Genomic DNA, 12,685 nt, shown 5'->3' with positions numbered 1-12,685 from the left:
CTCAGGTTGTTTTTCAGAGTCCATAGTCTCTCATAGTTCATCTCCCCTTCCAATTTCCCTCAACTCCCTTCTCCTCTCCATCTCCCCATGTCCTCTGTGTTCTTTGTTATGCTCCACAAATAAGTGAAACCATATGATACTTGACTCTCTCTGCTTGACTTATTTCGCTCAGCATAATCTCTTCCAGTCCCGTCCATGTTGCTACAAAAGTTGGGTATTCATCCTTTCTGATGGAGGCTTAATACTCCATAATGTATATGGACCACATCTTCCTTATCCATTCGTCCGTTGAAGAGCATCTTGGTTCTTCCCACAGTTTGGCGACCATGGCCATTGCTGCAATAAACATTGGGGTACAGATGGCCCTTCTTTTCACTACATCTGTATCTTTGGGGTAAATACCCAGCAGTGCAATTGCAGGGTTATAGGGAAGCTCTATTCTTAATTTCTTCACGAATCTCCACACTGTTTTCCAAAGTGGCTGCACCAACTTGCATTCCCACCAGCAGTGTAAGAGGGTTCCCCTTTCTCCACATCCTCTCCAACACACATTGTTTCCTGTCTTGCTAATTTTGGCCATTCTAACTGGTGTAAGTAAGGTGGTATCTCAATGTGGTTTTAATTTGAATCTCCCTGATGGCTAATGATGATGAGCATTTTTTCATGTGTGTGATAGCCATTTGTATGTGTTCATTGGAGAAGTGTCTGTTCGTATCTTCTGCCCATTTTTGGATATGATTATCTGTTTTATGTGTGTTGCATTTGAGGAGTTCTTTATAGATCCTGGATATCAACCTTTTGTCTATACTGTTATTTGCAAATATCTTCTCCCATTCCATGGGTTGCCTCTTTGTTTTGTTGACTGTTTCCTTTGCTGTGCAGAAGCTTTCGATCTTGATGAAGTCCCAAAAGTTCATTCTGGCTTTTGTTTCCTTTGCCTTTGGAGACGTATCTTGAAAGAAGTTGCCGTGGCTGATATTGAAGAGGTTACTGCCTATGTTCTCCTCTAGGATTCTGATGGATTCCTGTCTCACGTTGAGGTCTTTTATCCATTTCGAGTTTATCTTTGTGTACGGTGTAAGAGAATGGTCGAGTTTCATTCTTCTACATATCGCTGTCCAGTTTTCCCAGCACCATTTATTGAAGAGACTGTCTTTTTTACATTGTATATTTTTTCCTGTTTTGTCGAAGATTATTTGACCATAGAGTTGAGGGTCCATATCTGGGCTCTCCACTCTGTTCCACTGGTCTATGTGTCTGTTTTTATGCCAGTTCCATGCTGTCTTGATGATCACAGCTTTGTAGTAAAGCTTGAAATCAGGTAACGTGATGCCGCCAGTTTTGTTTTTGTTTTTCAACATTTCCTTAGCAATTCGGGGTTTCTTCTGATTTCAAGGCAAATTTTTATTTTCCATGCCACTTCAACAGGTATGACCGACTGAGTTCAATCTTTGTTCTGGGAGATATATATATATATTTTTTTTAATATTAATCATATACTTTCACCTTAGCCCTTCCTGCATTTTAATTGCATAAGGATGCAATTAAAAACTGGCTTTAATAATCAGAGTACATCATCAGTGTCCAGTATTTCAACCAACAAGATTAACCCTGAGTCTCCCAGAAAGCCACAGTCTAGGGTGGTTGTGTGAGAAACCACTTGTGACCTAAAATACTAGTGAAAGCACTGGACATGAAATTAAAAGATTTTGGTTTGAGGATCTAATACACCTTAAGTTAGGAGATTAGGAAACAGTACTTTGTTCTCTGAGGTAAAAATGGGGAAAAATATACCAACTTTGTGAAATAAAAGAAAACGTATGTTAAAACATCTTGTAAACTATAAAACACTATGCATAAGATATTAATGATGCCTTTACTACTCTGGGTAAGAAGATAAAGTTTCCTTCAGATTAATGGCAAGGGCAAGAAAAGTTTAAAGAAACTGGTGGTATTGGCTTGCAATTGGCAGGTCAGAGGGCTGACAACAAAAAAATGGGGTAGGAAGTAAGGGGTATAATATCACTATAGGTTGGAGAATAAAGGAATGATAAATAGCAGCCCTGGTGACTCATGGCAGACATTAATCATTTACTGAGTGATTTCTATATGTCAGAGTGGAAGAAGAATGTAAGATACAAGCCTTTATGGAACTTACATTCAGTGATAGACATTACTAGTACTAACGAACATTTATGAATCTCTTCCCTTTCCTGGACACACAGGGAAATTATACTTCCTATGCAGCTAAATTTGGTATAGCCATCTTACTTCCTTCGGCCGTTAAATACGAGTGGATATGACCAGTATCTCTAAGGATGAAACCATTTAAAAGGCAGTGTGCAATTTCTCTATATTCTTTTATCATTCTCCAGCAATAATGGGAACATCGGTTGATAGGGAAACAACACATAATGAAAAAGTCTGAGGTTCTGAACTTTGACAAGGAGGTTTCCCTAGAGTAGACTTTAAATAAACAAGAGCAACTTTGAATAAGCAACTTTTGTCCTATTAAGTCAGCAGAATTTTGGGGTGGTTTTTTTTTTTTTCAGATTTTGATTACATAAGTTCAATTTTAATGGCACAGCAGCAATACATTTCTTTAACCAATACTTATAAATATTGTCATCTCAAAAGAAATTACTAGTAGATTCCGAAGAGAAGAAAGGGGAACAGTCCTGGAACTGATCTGTCACAATCTGCAAGAATTTTTGGTTTTATTTGCTACTGCACAGTAAGCTAGCCTATCCTGACTAATACCCATAGTAAAGAAGAAGCGCAGCGCAGAGAGAGAAATTTGATTTTACACTGTCTGTATTTAAGATACTAAACCTATTATACATGAGAACATGCTACCTATATATTGCTAGTGGATATAAAATATTTTCCACATCTAGGACTCTGTTCAAAAACTAAAGTTAAGGTGATACATTTAGAATATGCCCAAGACATCTAGAATAGAGAATCAGAAGAATGTGAGGAATGTGGTGTTAATTTTCAGTATAAGAGCTAAGTGATAGGTTTCAGAATGGCTTTTGACACTGATGACTCTCTGGTTGATTTGTTACCATATTCTTCTTGATATTCAGAATGCTTTAACTATCTAAGTCAACTTTTTCCACTTTAATATATTAATTTTTATAAATTATTGGAAAAAATCCTTGCTGATTAAAAAAAAAGTAAATATGCTGATGTTCTTAAGGTCTTTTTCTTAGTAGTGTCATTTCATGAATTAATGATTCTGGAATTTATGCTGTTTATTCTATTTTACTTTTTAATGTATATTCTTATAAAGTAGAATTCTGAGAAGTGAATGTAAAAGTGACAGGTGTATATCAGGAGAATAGTATTGCCACAAACGAGTTAACCCAGGCAATTTGAATTTTATTAAAGACCAAAAGCTGAACTCATTAAATTTAATCTTTATTATAAAATGTAACTGTAGAAATTTCTTTGGCACAATACCTTTCAGATATAAATATTAAGAGTCCATTTTGAAGCATCTATTACATATATAGCAAAAAGAAAAGGAAAAATCCTGTTTTAAAATTATACACATATATATACATTATACACATATGTATAATGTTTGTGTGTACTATATTATATATATAATATATATTATGTATACTAACTGTAATGGCCAGCATCCCAGCTGACCTACAAGGATCTCTGTCTCTTGATATTCTCAACTTTGGATGATTCTCTCCCACATTGTACCACTGTTGGTCTGGATGGCTCATAGCAAATGGAAGAACTGATGTCACTTCCACAATTAAGATATAAAAGACTGGGGCGCCTGGGTGGCTCAGTGGGTTAAGCCTCTGCCTTCGGCTCAGGTCATGATCTCAGGGTCCTGGGATCGAGCCCCACATCGGGCTCTCTGCTCCGCGGGGAGCCTGCTTCCTCCTCTCTCTCTCTGTCTCTCTGCCTGCTTCTCTGCCTGCTTGTGATCTCTGTCTGTCAAATTAATAAAATCTTTAAAAAAAAAAAAAAGATATAAAAGACTGAACCTTCCATCCTTCCATCTCTCTGTTTCTCTCTCTCTACCTCTATTCTACCTATCTATCTCGTCACTCACTGTAGGAGATGCCAGTTACCTTTTTGTGAAGACTTTCAGGCAGCCCATGCATAAGGAACAAAGGTCTCAGAAAACTTCCAGCAAGGGACTGGGGCCCATTAACAGCCATGTGAGTGAGCTTAGAAGCAGTCTTTAGATCCAGCAGAACTTGAGATGACTGAACCCCTGAGCAGGTTCATTACAATTTGAGACCTTAAGCTAGAAGACCCATTTCAACCATTTCCAGATCCTGATTCCTGGAAACTGTGTATAGATAATATATTGTTTTAAGCTGTTACATTGACAGTAATTTGTTATGCTACAATGGATATATAATGTATTTGTAAAAACTGAATAGAAAAAAAAGCATATAGAGTTTATTGAAGGCTTTAATATTTTAAACTTACCACTGTTGCAATTCTCTTTTTTAAAATTGTATGATGGAATTGAGGCTTGCTATGACGGTTGTTGTTCCTAAATACACAGGGGTTTATTTTCTAATGGGTCTTTTTTTTTTTTTAAAAAAGATGAACTTTACTCAAATATTTATTGGATGATGTAGTATTTTTTAAGAAAAGCATCTGCTAAAAATTTTTTTATTTCAAAATGCTGTATTGCTGGTAGGGATCACTGCTCTCCTTTGCAGAAGGGTCTATTTTGCACAGCGTAGGGCTGATTTCAGGGTTCTGTGGATAGTGAATAGTCTACCGGTTGAGAGATATTTTGACTTAAAAGATATTCTTCATTTCACTAAATTGTATGATGTCAACAGAAAAATAACATTTAAGTCAGATTAATTACATGATTTCATCAACGTGACTTTCTGATTTCCAAACTCCAGAGGATCTTCAGTGATCTGATGGTTTCACTATCAGTTCATCAGCAATGCTTCTCTAAGGGGATCTAGCTGAGTCTTGGGGAACCAGGCAAGCTGGATACTCTTAACGGGGCAACCATTTTAAGCTTCAACTTATGGTGGAAATGGAGGAGAGAGGGGGATTGGAACCTGTATTAGTTTGCTAGGGTTGCCATAATAAGGTACCATGGATTAGTTTAAACAACAAAAATGTATTTACAAGATTCTAGAGGCTAGAATACAAATAAAGTATCAGCAGGGTTGATTTCTTCTGAGGCTCTCTCCTTGGCTTGTAGATGGCCATCTTGCTTTGTGTCTTCACATAGTTTCCACTTGGTGCATGTCTATGTCCTAATCCCCTCTTCTCACAAGACCAGTCATATTGGGTTAGGGTCCACCGTAATGCCATCATTTTACCTCCTTAGACCCTATTTCCAAATACAATCACATTCTCAGGTATGAAGTTGAGACTTCAATATATGAATTTGAGAGGGGACACAATTTGGTCTATGAAACCTGAAATATACTGTTTAGATAAAAAACTAAAAGAACAAATAAGTAAAATCTTTAGGACACTTAAGCAGAGCTGAGTAAGAGATATGTATTACAGTAAAAGTGGCAATAGATTCAGATTTATTATAAGTGACAAGGCTCAGGAACTATGTAAGAAATAACAATCACAGGTGCCTGGGTGGCTCAGGCAGTTAAGCATCAGACTTGATTTCAGTTCAGCTCATGATTTCAGGGTCATGAGATTGAGCCTGTGTTGGGTTCTGCACTGGGCATGGAGCCCTTAAGATTCTCTCTCTCCCTCAGCTCCTTTAAGATTCTCTCTCTCAAAAAAAAAAAAAAAAAAAAAAAAAAAAAAAAAAAAAAAAAAGATTCTCTCTCTCCCTCAGCTCTCTTCCCCATTAATGTGCTCACTGTCTATGTCTCTCTTTCTTAAAAAAAAAAAGAAAGAAAGAAAGAAAAAGAATACAAGAATCAATAGCAACAAAACAATCAGGGAGAATTTCTCCATGGAGCCTGGAGATGAGGATCACTGGGGACCATCTTGAAGAGGGCTACTTCAGTAAGAGACTGTGTTTGTGTGTGTGTGTTTTACATCAGCAGAAGTTTGATATATCTTTAAATGAGGGAGTATCAAAAATTGCTTTTTAGACCACTCAAATTCATCGAGGTATAAAGAGATTAAGGAAAACATATTTGAGCATTGATCTTTTTTGAAATTGGGTTGTTCGTATTAAAAAAGCACCACAAATGTTTTATGCAGAGGAATTAAAAATCACAGTAAGGAAGCATATCAAAGCTATCATAAAATACATATATCTTAAAGAAATCTAGTAACCAGAGCTGGGTATGGACATAGTAAATATTTTTAAAAGGTAAACTCACTATGTGTAATGTTTAACATTTAAAAAGTCATGCTAGGGTGCCTGGGTGGCTCAGTGGGTTAAAGCCTCTGTCTCCGCTCAGGTCATGATCCCAGGGTCCTGGGATCGAGCTCCGCATTGGGCTCTCTGCTCAGCAGGGAGCCTGCTTCCTCCCCTCTCTCTCTCTGCCTCTCTGTCTACTTGTGATCTCTGTTTGTCAAATAAATAAATAAAGGGGCGCCTGGGTGGCTCAGTGGTTTAAGCCGCTGCCTTCGGCTCAGGTCATGATCTCAGGGTCCTGGATCGAGTCCCATGTCCGGCTCTCTGCTCTGCAGGGAGCCTGCTTCCCTCTCACTCTGCCTGCCTCTTTGCCTACTTGTGATCTCTCCCTGTCAAATAAATAAATAAAATCTTTAAAAAATAAATAAATAAATAAATAAATAAAATCTTTAAAAAATAAATAAATAAAAATTTAAAAATCATGCTAAGACAAGCTAGTAAGTTTGGCACAGGGGAAAATATCAGATAGTATGTTCAGATGAGTAGTCTTTAGTTGATTTCTAGGAAAATTTTGAAAATAAAAACTAATATGCTTTCTCTCAGGAATTTTAGAACATACCAAATTCAAAACAAAACAAAACAAAACAATTTGCAGTGTGTATCCTTTAGTGAATAAATAATAATGTTCATTAAAATTAGCTTACTTATTCAAGGTATTAGTTTACTTAGCACATTTGGTTGTAAGTTAATCAGGGTAATCTTGTGTGTGTGTGATGGTATATCATACAAAACAAACAAAGATACTTTATTTTTCCTTTTGTGAAAGAATTACAAGAAAGACACTTAAAGGGTTTGAGTTGTTTTAAAGGTTTTCAATACTATAATCCACTGTTATTTTATACTTCAGGGCAGGAGTCAATAAACTTTTTCGGTAATGGGCAAGGCAATGGCAGCTTTTCTGGCCATAGGGTCTGCGTCACAACTACTCAACTTCGCCACCATAGCATAAAAACAACCATAACAGCACTTAAATAAACATGGCTGTGCTCAATAAAACTTTTAGGTATGGAGACTGAAATTCGAATTTCAGATCATTTTCATGTATCACACAATATTATTCTTCTTTTGATTCTTCTTTGTTTTTCAACCATTTAGAAACATAAAAATCTAAGGCCACGCAAAAACTTATCACAAGGGACGCCTGGGTGTCTCAGTGGGTTAAAGCTTCTGCCTTCAGCTCAGGTCATGATCCCAGGATCCTGGAATCGAGCCCCGCATCAGGCTCTCTGCTCGGCAGGGAGCATGCTTCCTCCTCTCTCTCTGTCTGCCTCTCTGCCTGCTTGGGATCTCTGTCTGTCAAATAAATAAATAAAATCTTTAAAAAAAACTTACCACAAACACAGATTTGGTAAAATGTTTGCTTTAGAATCACCCTATCAAAAAAAAAAGAACCGCCCTATTGATAGGCTTATAGGCTAACAAGATAGGTAAAACACTAAAGAGGTACTGAAAAACATTCAAAAGTGAAGGCCCTCTAAGAGATTGTTAGAGTTCTATGTCCAGCTGCCTTCCAAAATACATCATTGCTAGGTATCAAGCCCAAACCAATTAGCTGATGTTGAGTTCATTGATTTTCTAATTGAAATATGGAGGGTGGCTAAGCCAGTGGAAGATGTTTAAACATTTAGACAACCAGAGGTGATGTAATTTTAGCAATAAATATATCACACATGGTTTTACTGTGATAATTACACAGTTGTGAATAGCTAGCACATATCCAGTACTTTCCATGATCCAGAAACTGTCTAAGGACCTTAAATGCATTCAATTATTTAATTTTCAAAAAAAAAAAAAACAACCCTAAAATTGTGAGTAAAACTGTTACCCTCATTTTATAGATTTTACCTTTCAAAATGATGTCACTGTTTATCTGGCTTCTATTATCTGGGGGAGGTGTGTGTGTGTGTATAAAATCCGTGAACTATATATGTATTTGTATTTACTTGTACAAGAGACCATGACCATTGTTATGATCTTCATCCTTCTTTACTCAGCCATCATTTTTTTAATTACACAAAATAAAAGAGAGCAAATGGAAATTTTCTACCAACTTAATGAGCACACAATTGGTATTATGACTAAGAGCATTATTCCTAGTGTTTGTGCCCGGAGGTCTGATGAAGCGTTTAATGTCTGGTCCTTCTCATACACTCTCCCAAACAGAGTCACGGTCAAGAGAGGTCCAGATGGTGGCTTCACACTGAACAAGCGTCCATCACTTGACACCTAATTAAAACACAGAGAAGTTGGCTGGGTCTCCCCGTAAGTTATACAACCACACAACAACTTCTAAAAATCAGTACAACTGGATGAAGAAATAAAAAGTGATGGCTAACTTCTCTTGTAGAAGAATTTTTGAAATGGTACAGAGTATAAGAAAAATTGCAGCTATGGAATTGGCACTGATTCATTTATTATTGAAATGGCTATCATCAATATCTTACCATTTACTTATTTGAGGAAGTATTCCATGAATCAGTTAGCATAAAGCAATGGGTTTGGGAGTATCACACAGAAATCTAGTCCTCTCAGACATAATAGGCTCCTCCAAGTGGACAGAAGGGAGTGACTGAGGGGTTTTGAGCAGAACCTCTGTCATCCCTGTCACTAACTCACTACAGCCTCCCAACCTGTTCTTTGTCCCTAGTACTCCCACAGTAGCTATTCCTACAAGGAAGGCGGAATAACAGCAAAATCCACAGGTAAGTAGGGGAAAGAATATGACTGGGCAGAGTTTATGCAGTAAGAAGTACTTCTGGACTAAAAAAAAAAAGAGTGTTTGCTTTCTTGCCTATTTCGGCCACTGGGTCTTCACCCACACAGTGAGAGCAATTCCCTTTAACTTTGCTAGGCTATCACTGCCCATGATGTGAAGGGGTTTCCTCTGATGGGACCAGTCCTAAAACCCTCTCAAAGTCTTCTTCCTACTCAACAGACCCAAAACAGCCCACTTTCCTCCCAATAGTCTCCACAATAATATATTTATGTATTCTCTAGGATACACTAATCATTATACTACAAATTTCCAAATAAGAAATTCAACCTGCTCAGTGTCCTTCATGATTCCGCAAGAACAATATTATTCTTTCCAAATGGAGAGTTGTATGATATTGGTAAATATTTATATTTGGTATTGGTAGGTTTTGTACTCAAAAAGCACTTCCTCTTACATGAAATGAATTATCAATATTAAGCAAAGGTTCTTACCTGAAATTCTCCAGGGGCAAGCTGATTTTCACTTAGCAACACCTCAGGGAAGACATACTGGGTTCCAAAAGTGCCACTGAGGGAAAACATTTCAAACCGGGTAGAGGCAGTTTCAACTGCACCACCACAACTGTTTAAGTCTGCTGTTTTACACTTCAGGAGAGTACAAATCTAGGAAAGTAAATGCAAACCAGTAAGTCCAAAGAAAGCCAATTAATATACCCTTCCAACCTAGAAATAATGCCTATGCAATGCCTTTTCCCCTTTGTTTGATAAAATGTTTTTTAATTAGATTAATCTAGTTCATGGATACACAGCTAATTCAACTAGTTATAAAAATAAAGGACTTCAGTCCCTTGTGCTTTCTCCAATTCAGCCAAACAGATTAAATCGCTTAAAGAAACAATCAGACCTTTTGTCGATAGCCATGAACTATACCCTCATTGTTCAAGCTAGCAATGCTTTTAATAACCAAGTATTCTATTTCTTTTTAAAAAGGTTAAATTTAGGCACAAGTTTAATCTCTACATTTTGGTCTATTTTGCATGACAAAAGAACTTTAAAACTGTGATGAACCCGAGAGTTGATCTAGAGGCAATCCCTATGAATTGGAAAAGTTATATACTTTATATCTGAGCAAGAATTGAGAAAGTTCTTACTATACTACAGAGTTAAACTATACTACACTATACTACTACATAATTTGAATGTAAAATCTAAGTATATGAGACATCTATGAGTCATCTCATTATGTCAATGCAAAGTCCACAAAAGGAAGATCTGTATTTACTGAACTCTATCTGTACTGCATCTTCCAAGCCTTATTTCAAGCCACTTTTTCCTTGAAGAAGCTTCAAGGAAAAAAATATTTTCTTAATAGCCACACAGAGATAAAAAACTGTATCCACAACACAGTATCAGTAAAGAAAAAAAAAATAAACTCATAAAGAAAAAAATAGTTCTTGAAAAATAAAAACATGGGGGAACCTGGGTGGTTCAGTCGATTATGTATCTGACTTCAGCTCGAGTCATGATCCCAGAGTCCTGGGATCCAGCCCCGAAGTAGGCTCCCTTCTTACTGGGGAGCCTGCTTCTCCCTCCCCTTCCTGCTCATGCTCTCTCTCACTATCTCTGCCTCTCTCTCAAGTAAATAAATAAAATCTGTTAAAAAAATAAAAATAAAAAAAACATGTCAGTGAAAATAAAAGACTTAACACAAGCCTTGAAAGATCAAGGAGAAAAATTCTCAGAAAGTAAATGGAAAAAATGAAAAGAAATAGCAAAGAAGAGATTAAAAAATTAGAAGACCAATCCAAAAGACACATGATCCCAATAATAGGAGTTCCAGAAGAAGAAATGGAGGGGAGGAAATTCTGGGTTTCTAAGAAACCCAGAGGAAGAGAGACACACATACAAAAGATCAGGAATCAAAATAACTCAAGAATTCACAGTTAGCAATACAGTGACCTGGAATTCCATCCTAAGGAAATACTCCATCAGATATGAAAGGAAAGGCATTTTCAGTCTTGTAAGTTGAAAACATTTTATCACCCATTCACTTTAATCACCCATTCAGAAAGTTCTCTTTCTGGAACTTACAACAACAAAGGAAGCGTGTGGTATTGCGATTTATAGTAATACATACATATTTGGTCTTTTTCTAGTTCCTGACAGAGAAGATCCAAAAGTCCTTGGAACTTCCTTAGTGATAAGAGGGGATATGTGAAAGGAGGGGCTTTTGTTGCTCATAATGGAGCCTCTTTTAACCACACCTGAGTACATGTTAATGATGAGATTTTTGGAAAGCCTTAAATAACCACAGGATGGAAACAGAGTTGGAACTTTAAGCTTCACCATCCCTACCCCTGTCTCTGGAGAGGAAAGGAGCTAGAGGTTAAATTAATCACCAGTGGTGAATGATTTAATCAATCATGTCCATGAAATGAAGCCCCCATAAAAATCCTTAAAGTATGGGGTTCCGAGAGATTTCAGGTTGGCAAACAAAAATGCCTTATCTACAAGCCAGGAAGGTGGCACACACCAAACTCCATGGAGACAGAAACCCCTATGCTTGGGATATTTTAGATCCTGCCCTATGTATCTCTTCCTCTGGTTGTCCATTTATATTCCTTAAAATATCTTCTGCAATAAATTCTTAGCAGTACATAAAGCACTTTCCTGGGTTCTATGAACCATTCCAGAAAATTAACAAATCCAAGGCAGGGATGATGCGAACACCTGATTTATAGTCAGTCAGGTCAGAAGCACAGGTGACAACCTAGACTTGCAATTGGAGCCTCAAGTGAGTAGGGGGCCAGTCTTCTGGGACTGAGCCCTTAATCTGTGGACTTTGCATTAGCTCCAGGTAGATGGCGTCAGATGAGTAAATTTCAGAAGAAACAGCTAAAAGATTCAAAAAGGTTTGCCTTCAGAAAGAGGAACTGGGTGGATTATGGAAGGCACTAGTGTTTTACAAGCCTTGATTGCTATTTGTCTTCTTAGTTATGTTCATGTATTATTTTGATTAAAATGAAGAAAGAAGTGATAGGACCAATCCAGGTAGTAGGAAGGGATAGGACATTGAGACTATGAGAAGGACTAAAGAAATAAAGGAGTCGAATCAGGAGCTGCTTGCAATGGAGCCAGTCTTTATGTAAATAAAACCTGATGGTATAGGTCTGATAATTATCTTATGTAATAATAATAAAAATTAACATTTACCAAGGACTTTCTAGGTACTAGGCACATTGCTAAACCCTTTACATTTATGAAATCAATCATCCCAAAATCTCTAAAGAATTTTATTATTATTATTTATTATCCTAATTCCCCTCTTAGGACTAGGACTTCCAGTTATATGTTTTAATTGTCCACAGTATTTTTCTTTTATGGCATTGGTCATCAACTAAAATTAACTAGTGATTTTCTTAGGTTTCTGCTCAATCCTATTTTCCCACTAGTGTTAAGTTCTATGAAGACAGTGACTATATCTGTCCTCCTCCATCTTAATATCTTCAGTCTCTATCAAGTTCTTGAACACAGAAAGAATTACATAAATATTTGGTGAATGAAAATAATCTATATGTTAGAACAAGCCAGAGGTTTAGAGAGGCTAAAAGGCTGGCTCAA

General features: G+C 36.9%; 1 protein-coding gene across 7 annotated transcripts in view; it reads right to left on the bottom strand.

Annotated features, from left to right (window-relative positions):
- Positions 1-8,312: 8,312 nt before the first annotated feature.
- Positions 8,313-12,685, bottom strand: part of LOC123942577 (pantetheinase) — a 43,416-nt gene continuing 39,043 nt past the window's right edge. For all 7 annotated transcript variants that reach the window (XM_046006587.1, XM_046006590.1, XM_046006589.1 and 4 more), the window contains 2 exons: positions 9,557-9,727; positions 8,313-8,575 (listed from right to left, as the gene is read on the bottom strand). In XM_046006587.1, the coding sequence (XP_045862543.1) occupies positions 8,393-8,575; positions 9,557-9,727 (354 nt within the window). In that variant the 3' untranslated portion in view covers positions 8,313-8,392. The remainder of the gene's footprint in view (positions 8,576-9,556; positions 9,728-12,685) is intronic.

This window comes from Meles meles, chromosome 5 (genome assembly GCF_922984935.1).
Source record: "Meles meles chromosome 5, mMelMel3.1 paternal haplotype, whole genome shotgun sequence".
NCBI classification, from domain to species: Eukaryota; Metazoa; Chordata; class Mammalia; order Carnivora; family Mustelidae; genus Meles; species Meles meles.
The sequence above is the reverse complement of the archived record's forward strand: the minus strand, read 5'-3'. Positions and strand labels throughout refer to the sequence as shown.